Genomic DNA, 25,254 nt, shown 5'->3' with positions numbered 1-25,254 from the left:
TTCTTTGTATTCAAATAATATACAGACATTGATTTATTTTACTTCAATCAGATTAACCACATCCAATCAATTTAATTTTTAAGTCACACAGTGGCATCTGTTGGGGTATTTGGGGCGGAGGCGGGGGACATGGAAAAGCTGAATGAGTCTCATTCCCACACATTTCATTCACTGGCCTCAAAATTCACAACTCGCACAGTGAGAGGCTCTGAATACAGGCTGCACGCTTCTCACGCTATTAAAAATTCAGCAGTCTAGCAAGGCCACGACGTCTCCTACGTCACTGGAGTTACATTGAAGAGTGCAGTCACATTTCAGCGACAGCTCTCCAGTCTTATTTACCTGCACGCCTCCTGTCTCTCCTACTGCTTTAACTCAACCAGACAGCCACTTGCATCCAATCGTGATACCACTGCAACTCTGTTCCAAGAATACATATATACATCATACAGCTAAGAATATCTTTCTGGCTCAGTCCGACCAGAACTGGCATCTAGTTGAAGCTCTAGATTATATGAAAAGGTTAACATCATCATTAATTAATAGTGGAGAATACCTGCATCAGCCATTGGTACATTTTTACATTATCATTATTAGCTGTATTACTGTATTTGAACTGGTTGTATTGTGTTGATAAAACAATTAAATATCTCATGGCCTTTAGTGTGTTAAATACTCTGAACAAGTGGTTTGGAAGAGATCTGGCACAGCAATTAATATCAATTTGCCCTATACATGTTGCACACCAGCTTTTAATCACATCTGGCTTGAATCCCTGTGATGATGACGATTTTTCATTGGATTGCATTATACTAAAAGGTGTTTCTAATATTCTGTCCCCTGTAGTTGAATCAGAGTGGACAAAAAAAACACATTTTAATATAATACAGTTAAAAACAATACTCCAACCTAAAACATGGCCAAACCCTGACAGTACCAGCAAAAACTGAGCCTTACAGTTGCACAAAGACAGAGGTTATCAAGGCTATTGTAATCAATTCCAATTCCATACTATATATGTGGAACTATTTATCTATTTTACAGGCCAATTTATCAATGTTGACAATATCAATCACAAATATGTTTACATATACAGTGTATGTGATACAGGTATTCTCCGCAATTAATTATGATGCGTTTAACCTTTTCATATTATCTAGAGCTTCAACTCGATTCCAGTTCTGTTTACATATATCACATGTTTCTTTAATTGCAAGGAAGCTGGGGACTAGAAGACCATTTAGACCATTTTTATAAAGTTTGACTATCACTTTTGTTACTTTCAAATTTTCTAATGCCGCCCTTTTTAAGGCAAAGATTTTTGCAATTGAACATCACACTCGCGCTCTCTCTCTCTCTCTCTCTCTCTCTCTCTCTCCCTCTCTCTCTCCCTCTCTCCCCCTCTCTCTCTCTAGGGTATCAGAAGCCCTGCAGCAAATCTTCTCGGGCCGGGCCCAAATCAGGAAAGAACAGCTGGATCTGGAGAGACAACTGAAGGAGAACGAGCTGCGCCAGCGGTACACTGAGGAGGACAACCTGCAGGTCCAGTGTTTCTGTGCCAAAGAAAAGACTGAGAAGGTAGCTGACGCTTACGCTGCTATCCACAGAGTCCATCATCCCCGCAGAAAATCAGCTGCTGAGTCATCAGTTCACTTCTTTGTTCTCTATAGTTGTCTTGGCCTATCATTTACACCACTACAAGACAGGGTCACTGCTCCGCAGCTCCTGGCTCCTCTTTGCCATTTAGTCCCAGTGTTAGGCCCAGCTGTAATTGCCATTGAAAGTATAAAAAGGGAATTATTAGTGACAAACTTTGCAGAATTGTTCACTCTCATCCAATACAAACTAAACTGTGGGGGCTTTTACCAGAGAGTCGTAGTGAATCATCGGTCTGCATTATTTTTTAAAGTTACAATAGTTGTAGGTTACATGGAATTGATTCACATTAACTTCTCAAACAATGAACAACAAATGCTGAATATTTTTAGATTCATCATTATAACTTGACTGGAGCTTGGTGACACATTGTTGTTAGCCTCTATAATTATTGTTATTTCGACCACATAGTTAATAGTGTGGTATACTAATGCTTGCGCAAACAATGGACGATTCATGATGTCACCTAAATGATTTTTGTTCTTGTCGCTTTTAATAGGCAACTTGTAGACATGAGCGGAAGATTGCCAGTTTACGCACTCGGCATCAACACATTCACAAACGTTTGAATGAGACAGAAACACGTTTCCTGGACAATGATGGCTTGCTTCATCGTGTCGAGAATGATATTAAGCTGCTGAAGTCAAATGATCAAACCTCAGAGGTAAGTAGAACTAATTGACTCACATTTATCGGTGCTGAAAAACAGCTGAGTGATTGACTGGCAAATATGTGTTTTGTTGTGTCTTCAGTATTTGCATATCACATTTGTTATGTTTATCTAATGTTTTAAAACAAATATAATTGCTTCATTGTTATGTGTAATATATATATTTGATTATAATGTGTGTAACCACAGTGCTTCTAGACATGTTTATATGAATTCAAACAGCACTTGACACTGATAATGGTGATGGAGTGCATGAATTCTTGTCAGACTTTGAATATTGGATCGGTAAAGGTAAACAGTGATTTAAAGTAGTTACTAAAATGACATAACTTGCGAACAGGATGTAATATATATCGTCAGAAGACAAACGAGAGAAAAACTTCACAATGTGGGTTACAGCCTTCAAAACTCATTGCTTGGTGTTTTTTGTTTGTTTATTTTGGAAGGTAGGCTGTGTCTCTACTGGTGTCGTGACTGTCTTTGTTTTCTTCCCATCTGTTCTCCTAGTAATTAGAACCTTGCTCATTTTATTTCTCCGACTCACTCGTGGATCACTGAAGAGAATAAATCAATACCCATTATTCATCCCTCACACAGCAGCCAGTTACCTCAAACCATGCCCATTTTATTGTTTTCTTCTTTATCCTTTCTTCCAGGAACTGACCCAGAACTATGACGCACCTACCGGTCAAATGTTCTCTCTGCTGTTGTTTCGTAGTTTCTTTACGTCAGAGTTCTTTTTTTTTTTTTTTTTTTCCCCTTCCTCTCCCTTAACCTGAGCAGATAGCTTTTCTGATAAGACATGGGTGAAAACAGAACTTTGCATCTTTTCTCTAGTGTCCTGACCCCTAACCACCTATTGTTTCTTTTAATTCTGCCCACCAGAGTGCTAATTCAATAGGCTGTTATGTTAGAATGCTTATTGTCTCATCATTTATGCTCTCTGAACTAATTTATCTGTGTTGTTCAGGTTTTGGATAAGAGCCTACATTGCCACAGACTGGAGCTGCAGGTTAATGACCTCAAACAACATATCAAGCAGATGGTCGAGCTGACTGCACTGCAGGATCAGGAGAACAAGCGTATGCAGAAGTAGGTTGACTTTTTTAAAAACTGATTCAGTGCAGCCGAAGATACCGCACTTCATCTCACTGTCACTCGTGTTTTTTTTCCGGGAAGAAATGTCTCAATAATATTTTTCTATTGATTTTCAGGATGGTAAACATCTTGTTGCCAGCTTATAGTCGGCACTACTCTACGTTGCAAGGGGCTGGGCAGGTCACAGCCGCAGACGAGATGGAGAACCATGAACTAGAGCACCTTGTGTTGAGGGAGAGAGGCGTGGTCTGGGCTGACCAGGAAGGGGTGGGGCAGCAGCTGAAAGGTGTAGGGAAGGAAGAGGGGTCGCAGGAGACGAATGAGGTGGACCGCAGCGAGTTGGCACCTGTCCTCTCTTTCTCACATCTGCTCTACCACCAGAGTAGCCCGTGCAGTAAGTCATCGTACTCTTATCATTTGGCAATTTCCTTGATGCATTCTGCAAATTCTTTCAGTCTTAAAATGTACTGCCATATAGCCTGACTGGGAAGATGATATTTTTGCCTTTTATAAATACATAAAGACCTGACCATATGACCGCAAAATGCTTGAAAAAACAGTTGCAGTAATTGGGGATTGCCTCAAATTACAGAAAAAGTCAAATTGTCCTTGAAAATTACTTTAACATTCTCCTAGTATTTTAAATAGGCTGCTCCCAGTTAGTTTGTGTCAATAGCTTTGAACGCCGTCCTACCCCACAGTCTCATGTCCCATGATGGCACATGCAGGTTACAATTGAAGTGGCTGAAACTCCAAACACACATGATTAGTATCCCATTGAGCACAGGCTGCTTTTCTTTAAGACAATAGTTATATAATTGTAGCAAAACGTTTTTGGCATATCTACAATGGGGAAAAAAACTGTGTGAGTGCTATGATTTAGATAGATGTTTTCATTTGATGATTCTGAAATGTGGCAGACCTCAAATTTAAGATTAGAAACACATGTGACACATAGATGTAAGAAAGTGTTAAACATATCAGTCAGGTGTCCTCTAAGGTAGTTCAATGAGGCCCAGATAACACAATCCCTTTTTTAACTGACATCGCAGTATGACCTATTAGCTGCGGCACCAGGCCCACCTGACATATTAGACAGACAGTAGAAAAATGGACAAAAGCTGGCTAACAATACTCAATTACTATGATAATGTCTATAATTTGTGAGGCATTCAACTCTGCACCTGTCCCTCAGTTCCACTGCTGGCTCGTTTCAAATTGTGTCACATTCAGTACTTCTTTGAAACTGTTTTTGTGGAATTCCAATTAAACGTATTGTCAGTAGAACAAATAATTACAACTCCTGAATAAAGATATTAGCTGCAGCCTCCTGTGGATCATGGATTAAAGTTTGAAAGATTAAAACATGTTAAGACTCCAAACACTCCAGGTTGAGTTGATCTTTGGGCAATTTATTATAAATGACAACTATTTCTTCTGACTTCACATCTGGGCCACATTGCACTGTGCATCATGCTTGGGCTTTTGTGTGAGATTTTTTTTTCTTGAGCATTGTAGATTGAATCTTTCAAGATTTTTTTATTATCACAATTTGTTTAGCTAATTCAATATTGGCAGGAAACACAATGACATGTGTGTAATCATAGCTCATTTTTTGTTAAGTGTTGGAAAGCGTTTCACCTTTTTCAGAAAGCAACATTTCATAAATATTTTTAGGGAATTCTTTTAACTGACTTTATTACTCCAATCCAAAAAAAAAAAGTAAGCGAACACTTTTCAGACATTTAAAAACAATGTAAGTGTTTTTTTTTTTATTCTCAGGCGCAGAGGGCCGTACAAAAAGAACATCAATGTGCAATGCTGCTCCATCACACAAAGGTAAATCTACTCTCCTCTCTCCCCCGTCATGCTAACATACTGTAGTCATTAATCTAAAACCCCTGCATGCCTGGTAATCCCCCCTCCCCCTCAATCATTCACTTCTCTCCTTGTCAGTTTTCACTCAATCCATCACACTTGCCCAAACACACTTTGAGAGATGATGCTACATTTTATTAAAGCAGAACAAACATGCCATAAAGTTGTGTTTTTAATGTGCGATATAAATGTTCAATTGTCTGGGGTTAGCCTAAATTTCCACTTTGCCGTGTTGCTTTTTATTTGCTGAACATGTTTTTAGCAGTTGAAGTAAAAGTACTTGTTGGGAGTAGTAAAATAAACAATAAAACTCAGACATGTAATATAATTTGATTTACAGCTGTGCTGCAGACATTCTGTCTTGGCCAAAACATGAATAATAAAACGATGTGAATACTCACAACCCGTTTTATAGAGGGAAAACTGTACACATGGAACCTTTGGGGAAATGTAACACAAAAACCTTTGTGAAATATTGCAGTTCAAATTGGCTGTAATGATATTTACCGCAGGTGGTCTACATTTCATTGAAACCTATTGTGGGAAATTTAACTTTTAAAGAAAATACTCCTGCCAGATGACCAGAGGTCTGTGAATGGAAATGAAACATGAAAGCACCTGGGAGTTTGTCACCACTGCTATTAAATCTCCTTGCAAGTTATTATGAAAAAAGTCTGTATCGCCTGTCTGTCTGACCCTTCTCTCGAAGTCAAGCCAGTGGTTTTATAGTTGTTTTTCTCCCCATTTGGTTATTCATTCTAATTTTCTTTGCCAATGCATCTATCGTCGTCTTTCCACATGTGCCAACACCGCCACACACTGTAATTGTATCACTATTGTAAGCTTTAATATTTTAGCAAAAAAAACTTTATGGCCAAACTTGACATTTGGCGTAGCCAAAATAAAGCATTGGGTGCATTTGGTATTTGAGAAACAATAGTTAATACTTTTGACTTTCCACTAATATAATGATACTTAAATAATACCTATTATTAACAACAAAATGTATTGAGTGCATGAAAATGATATAATCTGCAACCTTCCTCATGTATATGTAATAGTAACTATTACAATGTACCTTCAACAATAGTTGACACAGCTAAACAGTAATATAGCTCAATATACCAGACACAAAAAGATGTATGTTGACATTATGTCAATAATATCTACATCCTACATACAGCAGCACCTTTAGAAATGAGGAATTATCTAGGCATTTGTCCTATTTTAACTCAACATACATGCAAACCATGTCTTATTTAGGCTTTATAATAATTAATTACTATAAAGTACCATCATTGTAATTTATTTAGCATTTAAAAAGTGTTTTGCATCACAATGTTCCCATAATTTAGATCATATGTCTACTGTTTCACCTCCCTGATAAAATCATACCTCTGTTCTTCTATTCTTTGGCTCACACAGCACCATGTCCATCTTAATTTCAAAGCTACCACTCGTGCATGAATGTAGTATATACACACGCATATGTACAATAGGTTCAGCTTCATACATGTTGTGCAGCATTATCAGCTATTCTATTTGGTCAAATATTGACAAAACTCTAAATTATATACATCTGAAATAACACGGATGTTTTGATGATTAATGCTTTTACATAGCATTCGGACAAACCTCTCTGATCTTAGCCTGATGCTGTTTGGCAGTCCCTTACTGCTTCCTCAGCTCTTAATGGTAGTCACTGCAGCATGTTATGAGAAATAGCTCCACCCTGCAGTTTGCAAAGCCAATCAAATCTCACTGGTTTTAGAGAGGGTTGAGGTTTTGAAAGAGCATTAACTCTTTGTGCACTGCTTAATAATAGCAAAGCACACAAAAGTAATCACTTTGAAGGAACACAATTCCGTGTTGATTTAAAACGTGTCCACACATACATTTATTAATAGCTTTGTGATGTTTCATTCAGCTACCTCCCACTGCCTCCTTTATGCTGTTATTTTTATACTCTCATTCAATCCTCTACCTCTCACTTCTCTTATCTATTTTTCCTCCTTAGATTTTTGCTGTCCCTTTTGCTTCAAACATCTGTTAGTCTGGATTTTTCCTCCATTCTGCCTTTCTTTCGCTCCTACCCTGAAATGTTTTCTCTGTCTGCCTAGCATCTAGCCCTCCCTATTCCTCTTGAGCTTCATTCATGAAAATGCAGATCCACAGCAGGGCAGGAAAAAACGTCAACAGACGTAAACTCCCCTGCTCCACCAACCAGAAAAGGCGCACTATAAAAAACATGCAGCAGCAACCAGGCGACCCTAATTCAGCGCAGCCTCCACCCGAAATAGCAACTCATGCATGTATTAATCCCCTACAAGCCAAAAATATGTGATTGAAGGAACTCTGCTGCCATTTACTGCTAGGGACAACTCCTCTGCCACAGAAAAGGGCTATTTGTCATCATCTCCTCACTCGGTGTGCTGTCTGAGGTCTGACTCACATTTGCTAAATATTGCATTTTGATATATAAGGTAATGTCTCAGTCAGTCATTCACCTTTGCATTCAGTGCTCTCACTTCCTCTATGTGCTGGCATTTTTCCTTTTTAGTCCCCTCCCTAACCCCCACTACACGCCAGCAGGAAATGCCATGAGCATAATGTGATGCATACACCGGGATTTAACCTCATTCTGCTCTGCAACTTGTGCAAGCTTTTGTGGCTGTCGTTGAATGAAGCTAGACAATGTGGGAGGGGAAGTTACTGGATACAATTTTGCATATTATTCGGTATTTGAATACATATTGCTATATATCATTTGGTAATCCTGTTTTAGTGTTTGAGATTAGTAATGCTGAACATACCACATGGTTCATTATCATTGGGGCTAAACATGTATTTGGATTTCAACATTGATCTGAAGGTATTTAACTGTGCTAGCAGTTCAAACTAGCTTTGAATAACAAACATCAGTCCTGTTGGGAATCGGCTTTCTTGCAATAATTACCACAAATTAAGGCAAAGTCAACCAATCACTATGCTATTGGCCAGTGGATTCCAAATATTGTTCACTATCTGCAAGAGTTGTCTGTCTGTCAGTGCTCGACTGTTATCTAGCTACAGTATGTGTAGTTGACGTCCACAGTTGGCTAAAGCAAATCAATAAGTCTTTTTGAACAGCAACTAGCCAGGCGCCTCGCTAGCTTTCTCAAATAACAAAAAAGTACCACTTTGCAATGCATCTTCATAACTTGGCTAACTTACAAAATACATGCTAATACGGCTTATACAATTTTAATGAGAAAAAAAGTAAGCCTGCTAACAGCATTGATCATGCCTTTGATTTTATGGGGGACAATTGAGTACAGAAGTTGGAGTGACGAGACATTTGATGTTGTATGGGGGTAACGGCACACTGGCGCCAACTCTGGGGAGGTCTTGTCCTTTTTTACTTTTTATTTTTAATTCTCACAATATCGAAGAACAAAAAATTAAGTGCAATATTTAAGGCAAAAAATACTCTTCACCAATGTTCCCTCTAATTTTTTTCAGCACTATATATATAAATAAATAAAAAAATAAAAGTATCAAAGGTGTTTAGTCATTTCTCAGCAGGTACAACATTTAAGTGGAACTTCATTGAAAGAAAAATCTATTTATAGCCTATATAAACAATTTAATAACTGGAGTGGTTTGCAACAAACTAGGCTACAAAACATGTCATTGAGGGAGATAGGCCTATGTGGCTCATCTTGTCTGCAGGCCTATGGAAGACACATGTCTCTGAAGAACAGCATCTGAAAAACAAGTTAACCAAAAGAGAAACGAACTCTCCTTTCGCTTTTGCCTCCGAGCAGAATTTGCAGATCACGCCACTCCTGTGTCAGTTTGGACTATTTCATCTAGCCACTCATGTTTGAACGTTAGGCAGTTCTTTTTCTGGGGCACCTGCTCTGCCTTTCTTTTCGCCATCGTAGCCTATAACTGCTGGAGCAGGGCCCGCTAAGAGTAGCCTAAACAGCGCCGGCCCTAGCTCATGTGGCGCTCTAGGCGAGCTTCACTCCTGGCGCCCGGAGGAGGACAGCGGGAGTGGGAGGTGCTAACGGAGGCAGAGCGCTAGCAGAGGTACAGAGAGCGCATGTCGAGAAACAGGACGCTGACTCGTCACATCAAAGATCTTCTATTGCGGAGATGGCTCTCTCCTATCTCAAACACTGGCACAAAAAAGATTTTTAACCCCTGGGAAAAAAATCGTTTGTGCGGCCTGAAAAATCTATTGCGTGGCCACTTCGACTGGCTTGCGCAGCCGCGCACGCGTGCAGCTTAGAGGGAACACTGCTCTTCACCCCAAAAAGATTTGCTGTGTTGACTCCTAGTAATGCAGTTGGTTGTCACAGAACTGCTAGCTAATATTAGCACACTGCTTTAGGGCACATTCATCACAACTTTATTGTTCCCTGGTTGGTACACAGGGTTGGTACATTTTAACGTCATGGGAGCAACAAACTGAGTACCCTGTAATATATGAACAAAAAAATACATATCATTTTTTAATTTTAAACCTGCTACAGCAGCAGCACCTACATTTTCTCCTTTCAAAAGCAGAGTTCAAAGAGTTCAGAGTTGTGTGTTTGAGCACCATGTTTTTCTCAGTTTGAAAAAGATCCAAGAGTGTTGGCAGGTAAAATCCTCGAGTTCATGTCTATTTATAAAATGCAGTGCTTTTCTTGGATAATAATAATGCATGTCACAGATCTATTCTGACATTGTAAAGTTTATATGTGTAAGGAGGGCACAATAATGTTTAAATGCCTCGTGCCATGCATAATATCTCCAAAACTACTGATCACATTTTGATGCAATTTATTGCATTTCTCTGTTGGGACATTTTTTAATTTGCACTGTTTAGCCGAAGGCTGACACTTCAGTGCTTATTACTGATTTAGTATGGGGTACAGCATCATTTGTGGAGGGGTGTGTTTAGTGTTGCCATGCTTGCTTTTTAAAGGGGTTTGATTTGCTTTCTCTTTCAAAGCCCTTATCTGTAACAATGCATTGATGTACTTCAAAGATGGCTTGTTACAGATACTGGCATCTGCAAAGACGTCTTGAAACGCTGTCAGTTGCAGAGGTGGTCATTCCCATAGCAAGCATTTTAGTCACAGAGTAACATGGTGATGTTGCTGCCTTACCGCATCATGTGATATTCTGACCAGCAAGCGCAAACACACTCAACGTTTGGACCCTTAAACACTGGATGAATACATTAGTTTGCGGATATGTTATGAAAGAAAGTGAATATGGGATACGGACAGCAGATTATTGGGCCATTCCCCTTTAATCTACTGGAGAGTTCTCAGTCCGATTTGATTCTCATTAGTAATGTTCAAGTATTTGCTTTTTGACAAGGAACCTTATAATTAATTATATATGAACATGTCCTTGTTAAAGCCCCTGTAAATTCTCACATATTAAGTATTGTTCTATAAAATACATTTTCTTGACTAACAAAGTTAAAGTTTGTAAAAACTTTGAACAGACTTTTAACCAAGTTTTAATAGTCAAATTCTCAATTGACCGGCTTCAAAGTGACTGTGTGGGTGTGTTTGAACAGGTTTGATTGAAGAGCTGGGCTTAAGCAAAAAAAACACAACTTCCATCAGGTTTTGATTCAAATATTACTCAACCCTGATTGGTGCATGAAAATATGTGACATGATCCTTTCTATTTCAAACCAGTGGGAAGAGTACAGAAAAAATAAAAATAAAGAAATCCCTAATGTGAAATGCTCAAAACGGTTCTGGCTTTGGCAGAACATGTTGTGGTTCTGTAGGATCCATCACTAATAGTAAAAAGATGTTTTCATGGTCTTTACCCTGCTCTTTAAAATCTCACTTTATGACTGTTCGTTTTTCATAGGACGTCAATTAATCTGCATTGTCAGTTAGGTTGAATACATTGTATTGCTGCTTGTTTCATTTCTATTAACTGTAAATTATTTTTTGTTTTGTTTTTAGGTAAAGGAAAACAGACAGATATGAAACTGGAACCACGTCCCAGAATGCCAATCAGGAGAAATTTGTCTGCGTCACTGCCACCGCAAAGCCCCCAGACCGTTGCCACGGCCCAAGTGTTTGAGGAGAGCATGTTCCCACTCCAGTGCACACCAGAACCTTCACAACAAACTGTTAGGGCCCTGCCACAGAACTCTGCCGGCGCCATGGATCCCAACATGACATTTGAAGTTCAGGAGAATGATGAACAAACGGCAAGTAATGCAACCATTATAATTAGCCGTGGTAGTCCCTGTCGAGCATCAACGTCAATGGACTTCTCGGATCCCAGTCGACTACTCCATTCTCCCAAGGCCAATGAGGGGAACCAAATTCCTTCTAAAAAGTGAGAAAATATCCCAATCTTTTCAGAAATTTTCTTTTAATTTGACGATGTTTAACGGTGTATATGGTTATTTGGACACACTTCACATGACTTCAGAAGATATTTTCTCTCTTCTGCAAGTCAATTAGATTAACATAACAAATCAATTTGCAGGCTGGCTTGTAATGTGGACTACTGTTCTCTTGACTCACATAAGGTCCATATTGTCCAGCCTTTTAACACATTTACGAAGTCGTAAACGAATGCATCAATACACCCACATACCGCCTACTGCACTCCTGTGGTCCCTCCACAATGGCTACAATAGTGTTCACTTCTCTCCCCATAAACAGCAAAAATCGTAAGAAAATGTAGGAAACACTCCTCTTCATGGGAACTAAGAAACTTACAAAAAAATGTAAATACTGCTCTAACAGCAGAAACCAAAACGGAACATCACCATCTAACTGTGGATATTAATTTGTATAAATCAAGTTCAGAGGGAAATATGCAGCAGCTGTCATAATGTATCAAAGCCATTTGTCACACTTTCTTGCCTCCTGTTCATCAAACAATTTATCTGAACATGCTTTTATCAGCAATGGAGTGATAGCCAGGGAGCATTTTTAGCTGCCCCCCTTGTTCAAGCAGAACTTTACCAGTTAGCATTGTTAGCATGATTACAATGAACCATTTTCCACAAGACATATGCCACTAATTGTGTCTCAATTCTGAGCTATTGTTCCTAACATTAATTGCAATCTGATCTCACATATATCTTTATATTTCTCTGTTTTTCTTCTTTACTTCTTATCCTTTTCTCTGGGCTGAAGTCCCAATCACCTGGATGACATGCATCAACAGTTGATCTTAATATTGTGTAATGTCTGGACAAGCCATCGATTGGCCAATCAGTTCAATCAGAAGCAATAGCCTAAAAGGCTATTGCTTCATTACAAAGTCCTTGTCCAGGCAAGAGAATGAGAGACATAAGTTTGAGTGGCAGTTCTCAAGATTTCTGTTCTGGATTGTGCTTTAGCAGTTTATGGATATTTTTTGCTGATACATTAGCTTCCAGTTTTTAGCATTGTGTGCATAGTTTAAACATTTCATATGTAATGGAGCAAAAACAATAATATGTGTTCAGGGTATGTTGCCACAGACACCCAGTTTGTAAGACAATGATAATATCCCAATACTTTCATCAACTTTATTGTTGAGTTTAAAACATCAGGTACATCCCCACTTCTTGTTCTTGGTGTTTCTAAAGAAATTGGTCCAGATGGAAAAATACTCCTTATTTCACCAATGCTTATCTTATGGCTTAACTTAAAAAAAGAAGCATGATAATTCAAAGTCTGAGTGTTAATGCCTTTTTAAACCCGGACAGTTTTTGTTCCACACATTATTAATTGAACATTACTCCCTGAAAGCATAAATTATCAAATTGTTAGTTGCAATAAACAGAAACTTTAATTAAGAAAAAAATCTTTATAAAAAATGGGTTCAGAGGGAACGAGCAGTACCATAAAATGTTTAAAATCAATATGAAACATGCTCCCTTGGCTGCCCACTGAAAGTGTCATAGCAATTGAAGAATTCTGTGTCAAAGACGCTCAGTGTGAATGGCAACTAAACCATTCAGTGATAAATTCCCCAAACCTTATTCAAAACAAGACAAAGACTAGAGTGCAAACAATATACAAATTCTCACCAGCAGCAAGTTTCCAGACTGCAACACTGGGCCAAGAGGCTTAAGTCCGCTAAGAAAGGGCAAACAGAATAGGAAACATTTCTAGCCATAGCATCAGACCGCGTTTGTGTCAGTGAATAATGCTTCAAGCTGATGAGCTCCCACATTAACACATTAATTGTGTATTGTATTTGTTATTAACAAACCTAAAAATCGAAATGCATCACCTCGATCAAGGAAATGGCAATTGCTTGGCAACATTTGTGCGACCACGCAATCATACTATCCAACAAGGAGTTGTTTTTCCGAACATACTAAGGATCGGGGCTAATCCAGACTTTATGAGAGCTCTTAGCACCTGTTTAGCACCTGGCTACTGAGCTGTCCTGCAACAGGCAGGTCAGATCTCAAAGGGAAACTATTCCATTTAGCTAGCAAGAAAAAGCATTACCTTTTGTAAAAATATTTGTTGGGACAGTGCTAACTGTCTGAACGATGAAGGCAACTTTAGGAAACTTTGTGCATTAGTTCTGCTCTGGCAACAATTCATTAGGGATTTCTGGAACTGCAAGGCGGGTGAGTGGGAGTTCTCTGGGCAGGGTTTATGCGAGGTTTAGGAGACAGGGACAGCAGAGGGAGAAAATGTTTTCCATTCATTCTCATTTATTTGGTAACCGCCTTTTTCAAGACAAGTAAAAGCTTAAAAATGTACGAGTGGGATATTTACGTATTGACTAAGCTTGTTTTAACCACAAACCATATTTCAGGTGTATAACCCAAAAAAAACATTGTATATCAACCAGAAGTGCAAAAATGCAAACTCATTTCCAGGTTTTAAGACTCCTGCATGTGCATTGAAACAAAGCATCAAATGTCAAAACTTAAGATCTCTATATCCGTCGCTTTTGCAATACAATACAAGAAACATAAGTTGTAAGCTATTTTGATTTTGAATACAAAGGGAAATGTTCCTTATGTAAAGATGTCATTGTAACGGGAACCTCTGCTCTGTAGACAAGAGTCGTCTTTACAAGAATTGAGACGAGCCACCCCGACCTACATGGCCTTGACGTCTGCTGCGCAAGGAAAGCGTAAAATGAACTGGTAATGTGCCTCTGCCTTTTTCATCTTATGTTCACTTAGGCAGTTCTGAGTATTATGATGAAATCCAGTTATTAATGTGATTGATTTACTCTTTTTTTATTTTCCCTGTCCATTTTATTCGCTGTGCCAGCATCCAAGAAGAGTTGTCACAGAGTGTCTCTGCACCCAAGCGCATAAAGAAGGACCCCTCAGTCGCCCGCAGACCACTCAGAGTGCATCGCTTTGCTGGTAAGTGACAGCACAAAAAAACAAATTAAAAGAAACTGACCGGATATTTTACAATATAAAATAATATTTCATCTGAATATACCAGAATGTGATTATTATTTTTTCACTCTGGTCAGTTGCAACGAGAAATATTGTGTCTCTCACAAGTCCAAACTGTTTCTGTTTTCTTATGTTTGGAGAAGAGTTTTTGTTTTTCTTCACAATATGTAGTGTTCATTCTTGCTACTATTCCTTATTTACTTTGGTGTCTGTGCCCAGGTTCAGAGGAGAACAAGCCTCGAAGAGTTGTAAGGAGCGTTTCTGAAGGGAATCTTCTTGAACCTCAGAAATCAAAGTCCTTCTTTTATAAAACGTCTCAGCAGTTAAAACGAGTGGCCAAACGAATGTAAAGCAACATTGTGTTTGAATCGCACCATTTTGACATTTTCACTCTCATCCCTCTTCAAACCGTATTCATCTTGTCAAAATATTTTCTCAAAACCTAAAATAGTGTTCCATTGTGTAGGTTTCTCCACTAGAAATAAAAATGTAATACAAGTTGCACTATTTAGTTTTTGTCTTTGATTTAGCCTCGCACTGCTGTGGAATTTTACTTAACTTGTAAATAAACATTGTATAGACATCTGTATCGATTATTGTTTCAAGATCAATTTTTCAAATTTTTAACCCTTCCTTTAGATTTGAAAATATATATATATAGATATATATATATATGTATCTTATTAAAGCACTCATTTTCACACTAACAGTGAGAATGAAAACATGTAGTGTGGATGTTCAGTGTTTTACCTACGTTATGTATTTTTAAATATTACTACTACTAAAAATGATTGTTTGTACGTGTCCTTAAATTAAATGGACGACTGGCTGCAAAGAATCTGAAACCGCTCCACACTGAGCAGTCTGTATTTTTTATCCTTTACAGTTAGTGACATGGGGTTATAGATATTTCCTAATAAAAGTGCTTGTAACAGAATCTGTGGCTGTTTTTCAATCAGTAAATCCCTTTCCAAAATATAATATCTGCTTTTTTGTGCTATTGATGTTGAGTCTGTCTGGGGTTTTCAATAAAGTTTGGGTTACAATATGTTCCGACGATAAATAAGTGACGTAGGCCAGGCTCAGAGGAGGTGAAAAATACAATGGCAAGAAAAAATGAACTGACCTGGGAATGACTCACAGCATAACTCGCAAAGATAACTTTCTTATTGTCTTCCTATTAAAAAAGCAACCGTTTCAGATGCCTTTAGTAAAAATGTAAACCTCAAGTGTAGTGATTGATATGCTATTTGTCTCCACCAAGGCCTCATGGGACCTCAGGATGATGAGTGTATTTCCCCATTAAACACAGTACAGACTCTACATTCGGTCTGGAAAGAGACCACTAATTCAAACACCGATGTCCAAAAGATTCACAATCTTGAAATAAACAAATGTCTTAAGTCGCTGTGGCACACATAGTAAGATGGAGAAGTAGCTCAGTTGATATGTAGGAAAATGTACTCACAAACCATTACAAATTGGTGTAAAGCTACGATAACCAGAAGTCTACATGCACCTCCCACAAACCTGAGCTTATTGTAACGCATAAAGCCACGTCTTGCGATAGAGCATAAAAACGAATTGGCAAGCGAGCAGAGAAGTCAAGATAGTTAAAAGTACTGGATAAATCTTTGAAATAGTTGCCTCAGAGTAACAGAGTTTAGTTAGCTGATGGAAAAGGTTGTAATCAAGGATTGAAATAAAACGATCGGCTCAAACTAATGGATAAAGGATTGAAATAAGCTGAAAAGAAGTGAAATTAGTTAGCTAAAAGTAACGTAACTACAAATAAAGGAAAACAACCTATTGTAATGTCTCAATTCAATTGTAAGAAAGAAAAAATAATGTAATGTGTATCCACTTCTAAGCTATATCATATTCAGAGTTAAATGATATCCAGTTTAAATAAGTGTAAAATACTTGAGCTCATCTGAGGGCTGTGGGGAAAAAAGGTTGGGAACCACTGCTAAATACATCTTTTGAAATGTATTTCAAAGATATATTTAGGCTTTCCTGTGGTGCATTTTTAGCCTGATCAAATGTGAAGAATTGCCAGGAACAAGCTTTTATTAGAATTCTGTACTAAAAACAAACGTCAAAAAATGCCTCCAGGATCTCTGATGAGGATGGGACCTCCTTGCTCTGTCTGGAGAGAACTAGACTTGTCACTTTCAATTCAGTCTTGCAACTTTCAGTGGCACAGCATTCAGTGTGATCTTTATTTTTAGCTCAGCAGCTCAATGCATATATCAGCACTGTACTGCGCAAGCACTGACACCCTCTCATGCTCTCATTCACAAGAATTTCCTCATTGTGAGAGAGAGAGAGAGTGAGAGAGAGAGAGAGAGAGAGAGAGAGAGAGAGAGAGAGAGAGGCAGGTCTTGGCTAAAGTTTATTAACTTTCCCTGAGCCAATGGGGCTCCTTGTGCGTTTTACCCGCTGACCAATGGGACAGATTGAGAGGTTGGAGGTGGGTGTTGCTTAGCAACTGCAGGTAGAATCTCAGATCATGTCGGACCCATTGTTTTATCTTGCCTCCCTGAGAGACATTACATGGTATGTGTTGTGATTTGTTAGTAAAAAACACCTCTGTGAAAATGCGTCACAAAGTTGTTAACTCTATTTTTGTATTGTTAAACAAAGATCACGTTGACTTAAATGTCATTTCACCCTCACGTCAGAGCACTTTTAATTGATCCTCATTATGTTATTACATGTATCGGTCTTATTTTTGTTGCCAAGTCACATACAATTGAAGTTTTTATTTTTATTTTTTCATTCGTCGCTTCTAATTACGGAGATAATATCCTTTATTGGACTTCATGTGGAGTCAGAGAAGAGGACACAAAAGATGAGGCTGCTGAAAACAAAGATCCTACACAGAGAGGACAATCAGCGTTTGCTTTTGAAGCTTTATTTAACCTGCCACACCTGCAGATACCACCACACTAACACACACAAAGCACTGCTGCAAATATGTTGGACTCTTATAATATAAAGAAACCTTGAGTGTGTTGGTGAATCCAGGGTTTGACAAGAGCCTTTGTGTTTGTGCTTGGCCATGGAGAGATTACCACGTACACATTCAAGCATTTGATCCCTCCTTACAATGACTCCCACAAGGCAGCACATCGCAGCTGTGAACTTTTTGTTCCTCGTCGACTTAGATGACCCGACATCAATATGTCTCAGGGGAATAACTCGTGGAGAGCTGACCATCAACACTGTCTGCCCCCTTCCCACTAAAAGTGTCTCTTGTTGACTTTTGTTTTACCTCTTCGCCTAACATTGTACACCAGTTTACTCTGTCTCATGTTGATGTGAGCGCGCTGAAAAGTGAGGATTAATATTTCAAATAGTGCTTAAAATACTCGTCAGGAGCAGCCTTGGTATTTATTTATGTCATGCTCCTCTGCTCATCTTTTTTGGGGGACACTGATGTATTTGTGGATACTTCAATTAAACAAGAAAAAAAGACAAAAGAAGATTAAAAAGAAAAAGATATTTCAAATGTTAAATGTATTTCAATTTTCAGTCGTAAAATACAGCACCATAAGCGAAGCACGAAAGTTGCTTGTGCTTATCGTCCTGTGCTGTGATGCTTGATGCAAATATTTAAATGCGGGTTATGGAAATTCCTGGTATGCACCCTGAATTTGGCATGTAAAGCAGGGCCAAGAGGATTGTTGTTTACACACCATGTACATGTTGTGCCCAGTACATCCGACAGTGGGAGGCAACGTAATCGGCGTATAGGTACAAAAATACAAATTAAGTGTGTTGTCCATAAAATTGGATCACATTTTGGGGAGATACTTGAACTCAAAAGAAGGTCAGACAAAGTGATTCTGGATAAGGTAAGCCTTGATAACTTACACCTTTACAGATATTTAAACTTGTGTTGAAACAATAACATGATTCATCGATTAGTCAGTCATCAATAAATCTTTGAAGTTGGTTGTTGTTTTGTTGACTTTAAAACCAAAATGAGGCGATCAACAAACATCTGTCCTATATATATAATGTCCGTATATATATATATATATATATATATATATATATATATATATATATATATATATATATATATATATATATATATATATAATGTTTGTGTATATATGTATATATATATATATGTATATATACATATACATATATACATGTATGTATATATATATATATATATATATATATATATATACATATATACACAAACATTATATATATATATATATATATATATATGTATACTATGTATACTGTCAACAAACTGGGTGTTTATTATTCTCAGTCAAATGTAACCAAACAGATTATTTTTTTTATCCATCTGCGTTTAACTCAGACAAACAAATGTTGTGAGGAAACACTGTGGCAGCGAATACCTGGCTCCCCTTATCAATACAAGGCTGACTGATGACAGGACCTTGTGCAGTGGTTATAGCGGGGGGGATGGGTGAGATTTACAGTTTCCTTTACCAGGTAATGTCTCCTGTTGTGAAACATTGTGACAGAAAATCAGTACAGCTGTGATGGCTCAGCAGTGTTCTTTGCCCCTCTACATTCTCCAAAGCCCACCTCAAATGTACTGTATGTAGCCTGTGGATGACTCATCCTCAAGACAATGAGCTGTACGGTGCAGGTACCCTTGCAAATAAACATTTCAAAATTTGCCGAGTCTGAAGTACTTTGCTGACTTTCAGTTTGAACCCACAGACTGCAAATACAAACTAACTCTGACAAACCAATTTAGTTGTATTCTGCCTGTGAGGAAACACGGTGTAAAATACCCCCGTGTCCCTTCTGTGTTACACATGTATTGACTATGTCGCTAAAGACACACAGCAATGAGACATCAGTTAATGCGCCACAATGTTTAGTCATTTTGTTTATTGAAACACCAAATTTGTCATCATTGCAGCAATTGCCATGGAGACAGGGTTAAGTCCCAAACCTACTGGTATTTTACAATGCATGAGTGTGTGCTCATTACCCTTTACCGCAACTTCCAGGAAACACTGCACACTGAGTGGATGGGTGACTCCACCCCCTTAGGGTGGGTTAGGGAATATGCAGACATTTAAATTATATTTGTTTCCCCATCAGCCTTTCGCACCCATTCCCTTCAAATGCCCCGCAAAGCTTCCCTCATTCAGTTTGTCGCATCCTGTCCTTCTGTCATCTGTGCTTGTGCTGTTTATATCCTAAAGTTTGCCACTAATGGGGTGAGGGTTATCCACCCGATGACGACATATGTCTAAATTTATTTGATTTAAATTAGACTTTATTTATCCCTATAATCCCCGTGCTGCGGGCTCAATGGGGACAAACCCTGTTTTTGCGGCCAGAGCAACAAATTGTAGGAATACTACCCCTCTGATACCCAGCGTGCACATCTTGAGGGGAAAATAATAGAAGTAGAGCATTTGCTTTTGGCTCATTATAACAAAGTGAGCTTATCACTCTTACACCTCGCACGAAAATGTGTCTCCTACTCAGATTGTATTTTTGTTAACGTGATTTAACCTGATTACATTTACACCTGGTATCAATAATGTTCCTCCCGTGTCCTCATTGAGATCCGATTGAGAGGCGTTAAGCGGTAACACATTTTTAAAAAGGAAATGGGAAAAAATAAGTTGGTAGTTGGGAAAATATGCGGGGAAAAAAAGTCTGATTTATCTTGAAACAGGTTGTATTACTGAGGATCAACTTTCTGTGGGGCAACCGTGCTGGGCATGAAGCTACTATGCTGCCCACTAAGTGAAACATGTAAATCTCTCACGAAAGGCAGTGTAGGCGACTGACTGTGTGTGTGCTGGGGTGTGGCAAAGTTAGTGTGTCAGTCGTGAGGACATGCACCTGCACGGGGAAGTCTAAGCACAACACAGCACCTTAGGCCATGAACATCCTTTTTATTCTCCAATTTAACAACTTTCTATTCACACATTCTGTCCAGTTTCAAATAAAGATGGAGCCACCACACATCCACGTTATGCTCACGCAGGTGCTTTCACTTGCTTTTCCTCATTCGACCTCCTCTCAGGACTGTGTGGGTGTGAATAGGCTGTGCTTGATTTACATGTGCGTCACTTTCCTGTTAGTTTTGTTGTCCCTATTCGGGTACTGATCCTATTAGTACGTCCAAATAATTCGGTCACCTCAGGTGATGAGAAAAGGTTAAATTAGTATTTAAAATATGAAAATGTAAATGTTTTTCACAATCCTCTGTGTTTCTCAACAAAGTGACATGTCTCAAACGTGTATGTTATCGCCTTCAGTTTGTATTCCATCAGCATTTCTGAGAAATCCTGTTTTCTCTGTCGGTTCACGACACCTGCGGAATACAGAATGTCGGAATGCAAATTTTCTGCATGTTCCATTTTGATCAAACATAAAAACTGTTTGATACCTTCATGCAGAGTCCGGCTTACTGTTTCCATCGTTGAGTTAACTAACCAGCTTTGGCTGAAAACGTACGCACGTTTCATGAAAGAGCCTCAATAGAGGCCCCGTTCCAATCCACACAGCAAAGACCTGCGCCAACAGAAAATGTTTAAGTGCCTAACGTTAACTATACAATACATAAAAACAACTATCTGTTGAGGTAGTCATTGGAGTGTTTCTCGTACAATATTGGGTGGTGAGACATATTTTGGCAGCAAGCCAACTGGAGGTATGACATTTCATTGGTCAAATATTGATTTCCGCAGAAATCCACTGAAATTGAGGTCCATCCAAATATGTTTCCTCCTGCACAAATATGGGGATGTGCACGCATTCATAAGAACCCATGAAATCAGTTTTTGTCATGACAACTTGGCCGTAGCTAAGCCTGTAAAAAACACGCAAGGCATTAAAAGTTATATCAAAAATATTATATTTTATTAATTCATGTAATTATTTATTTATTTATATGTATTATCTATTTAATTTCCGTGCTTTAGGCATTTACCTTCACGGTGGTAAAGTGAATAGGTTTTTATGAAGAAATGATTTACAATTAACCTGCTGAAAGCTTAAAGCAATTGATAACACCTTTGTGTGACATTATACCCTTAATGACACTTAATGACAACAGTCAAAAACCATCGAGAAGTTGAGTCAATGACCTTGTCAGCTCTCATAATAATAAGTGTTACAATGGATATTATAGTAGCTATGTGGGCTGGATTTCAGCAGATAGAGCTTAATTATTTTAGAAGCAAAAAGTTCCACCAGCCTTCTCAGAGTGTGTGAACTTTAAGAAAGCAGGCAGAATGTGCAACCAACCACATTTTTCATATCTCCTCCCACCTTTGGTGCGTTCCTCCCTCAAATGAATGTGGGAGGAAGGGAGGCGGATACGCAGAGGGTTTCTCCGTCAGATGACAGGTAGCTGCACTTCCGGGCCAAAGCGGCTGTTTGATAAATAACACACGTGGCTCCGGGTACAGAATGCGTCTCAAAGACTCAAAATGTGACCCTCAGTATTTGTCTCTTTGACACACATACTGTACACACCCACACACACACACACACACACACACACACACACACACACACACACACACACACACACACACACACACACACACACACACACACACACACTTACTTACTCTTACTGTACATACAAGCACCAAAACTAGGTGTCTCTTTCTCACCTTTTCTCTCTCCCTCTCCAATGATTAAAAAACAATATCCAGCTTATAACTGCAAGTTAGTCAGACACCCACACTCATTTGCAGTGAAGGGCAAATGACCCTGGTGATGAGTCATTGCATTCACTCAGAGACTTGCTTTATTCAACACCCTGAAATCTCTTATGGCAGAGCGAAGTGGTGGTTCTCGTCATTGTGCCTGTGTGATGGCTCAGGTGTGCCGTGATATTTTTCTCAAATGTAAAAAAAAAGAAGATAAGTGAAGCAAAAATAGCTCATGAAAATCCGTACTATGATTTCCCAGCCACACATATATTACAATTAAACAATTACTCTGTGCTGTGATCATACTGGGCCTTATGTAACATGTACTGCCAATCAATAATTAGGTGTTCCTTAGAAATAAGCTTCTTGGTTTACCGTGGCATTACAGTGAAAACAATCAAGACTGCTAGGAAGAATAAATGTGCTCCGTAATGTGACTAAACATTACTATTAGATTAATAATGTTTACAATGGCAGCTGTATTTTATTCATTGAGATTTTCATTGCATGTAGTAAAAGTTAAATTGTGAACACTCCTGAATTTATTTTGCTCAACCAGGAGTCCTCAGTAGATAAATGAAATGTATCAATGGTCAGATTTGTAAATCACACATTGTCTCAATGAACACTTGAATGGCACATGCATTGATTTACAAACACTTTCCACGCGACCTCCTCAAATGAAACCACGTCTACTTTTGACTCCTCATGCACGTTGTCACCAAGTTGTTGATGTTTCCACCAAAGAGTAAGGTTAGAGAAAAGTCTGAAAACCGCAAAGGGTTTTGTAGCAGAACAAGTTTCTTGTTCATCATCTCGAGACCACTCCAATTTTTTTTGTGACTCCTTCGAACGTTAGTTGCAGCTCTGATTAAAATAGACAAATAATGTGTTTTAATATTTACAAGATTTTACAACGCAAAACATTTTATGTATGTTCAGTGTTTTTAGTTTGCACTAAACTAACTGTGTGTGTGAGTCGTGTGCAATTGTGAGTCGTGTGCGGGCGGTAAGATTACTTTTCTTCTTTTCTACCTTTTTTTGGGATCAAAAAACATTGAAAGCGATTTATTTCCCAGGAATGTAAAAGATGCCGGCAACAGATGTTTAAAACAGAATGTAGAAATATTTCCTGAGGCAACAGTGAAATGTGTCCAGTCTGTCTGACCACAGTTTGCACAAGACTCTTTGCTTAAAAAACCTGAATGAACCTGAGACTCATTTTTGGGCATTAGGCCTGAGGGCTGCAAGTGTTATCTGGCTGCATCAAGTTTACTTTGTTTAAGAAAAGAAAGAATAGTGGAGTGTATGGGGGAGGGAGTGTAACGGGAGTCTTTAACAGGGAGTAAAAGGGACTGAAAGGATTTTGATCCAGTGATATTATATATCTGTCCTGGTCAGGGCAGACAAAAGCACACAGCAAACCACCAGAGAGAGAGCAAAGCATGTCATCTGAATAGTATGTCTTCTTTGCAGTGTTGTACATCCAAAGGCTTTGTGTGCCTGTATTTGGCTGGTAGAAGGCACAAAGGAGGCAGTTTGTTCGCCCCTGACAAGTGTGCTTTTATTTGCGGCGGCCCTTTGATGTATAGAGAAACTTTGGCTGGGATATCCCTCGCAGACAAATGCACGAGAAATCCCACTCCTTTGTATTATCCTTAACAATTCCCTCACCATTCACTGCAAAGCTTTTATGCCCTTTAAGACCTGTATTTTAAACTTTGTGCCTACTGTCTGTCTGTCAACTGTAATGGGGAATCTTGTTGGGGAGTGGGGCGGTTCAAGGGGAGTTGGGGGCATGCAGTTCAGATATGAAAAAACATCACCTGACCAACCATGTCGCGCTGTTTATCAAGAAGGTTTGGTTTTTATAACAGATGGTAAAGAGGTGTAAAAATATGAAAACATATAAACTTTTAAGCATATAAATCATCTTCAGCATGTGGGACTTTGCTCACAATTGTAAAGGATTGTAGATGTTTATATTTCAATTTTGAGGAGCAATTTAAAGGAACAGTTTGATTAAAATTTACTTATTATTACTTTTTTTTTATTAAAAAAGCTTGTCATGACTCACTGGTGAACAAACAAAGCAACGCTGACACCTCCTAATTGCCTCAAACAAATCTTCTGCATTTCTGTACTGCAATTTCTTGTGAATCATTGGCTGACAAATACACAGTATGCTTATATCATCCCAGCCAATATCGGTCTTGCTCTATTTCAAACTGGTACTGAATTAGGAATTTCCGGGGATTTTTCATCTTTTCCAATTGTGTCAGGAACTGAAATAGAAATTGAACTGTATCTTGATTATTGTGTGGACATTTTTCCAAAATAATATGCAGCGAGGTGCATCTGTATTTCAAAAGTAAATCACATAATGTAGACCAAAATAACAAATAATTTGGAGTTGAGTTTGCAATCTCACCAAAAGGTTAATTTGGTAGCTGTCTTGGTGCTTTCAAATTTCTATATGGCAAACTCTATCTGACGATGAAGATCATGTGACATGACCGAAGGCTCGAGAACAGCTACATACTTGACTCAACTGTGTTGAGATTGTTGCCTTGACGGCTGTTTCCATAGTCCAGAATGAGATTTGCGGTTTAAGTAGGTGTTACATGACGATTTTCCAGTTTGTTTGAGTGTAAGTCCAAACACTTTATTAAAACCAGTAATTTAACCGGCAAAGGAAAAAGAAAGTTCATACACTCACACCTGGGAGCAGCCCAGTATACTGCCACGGTCTGACACTGTTGTTACTGAACAGTTGGGACTTCAGTGACTCCAAGCTGCAGCACTTTGACAGTTGCTGTTGAGGCAGAGCACAGTGTTACTTCCGTACGTCGCTTTCCTCAGTCAGTCCG

At 38.6% G+C, this 25,254-nt stretch overlaps 1 protein-coding gene across 1 annotated transcript in view; it reads left to right on the top strand.

The window, feature by feature from the left end:
* kif18a (kinesin family member 18A) overlaps positions 1-15,043 on the top strand; it is a gene marked incomplete at both ends in the record, with an annotated part of 26,418 nt that extends 11,375 nt beyond the window's left edge. Inside the window, 9 exons of the mRNA XM_079216943.1 lie at positions 1,416-1,578; positions 2,156-2,320; positions 3,297-3,418; positions 3,541-3,818; positions 5,207-5,263; positions 11,269-11,650; positions 14,337-14,426; positions 14,557-14,654; positions 14,913-15,043. Of these exons, the coding sequence (XP_079073069.1) occupies positions 1,416-1,578; positions 2,156-2,320; positions 3,297-3,418; positions 3,541-3,818; positions 5,207-5,263; positions 11,269-11,650; positions 14,337-14,426; positions 14,557-14,654; positions 14,913-15,043 (1,486 nt within the window). The remainder of the gene's footprint in view (positions 1-1,415; positions 1,579-2,155; positions 2,321-3,296; positions 3,419-3,540; positions 3,819-5,206; positions 5,264-11,268; positions 11,651-14,336; positions 14,427-14,556; positions 14,655-14,912) is intronic.
* Between the last annotated feature and the right edge of the window lie 10,211 nt (positions 15,044-25,254).

This window comes from Taurulus bubalis (assembly GCF_910589615.1).
Source record: "Taurulus bubalis genome assembly, chromosome: 4".
Classification (NCBI taxonomy): domain Eukaryota; kingdom Metazoa; phylum Chordata; class Actinopteri; order Perciformes; family Cottidae; genus Taurulus; species Taurulus bubalis.
This window is presented reverse-complemented; position numbering and strand designations above follow the sequence as displayed.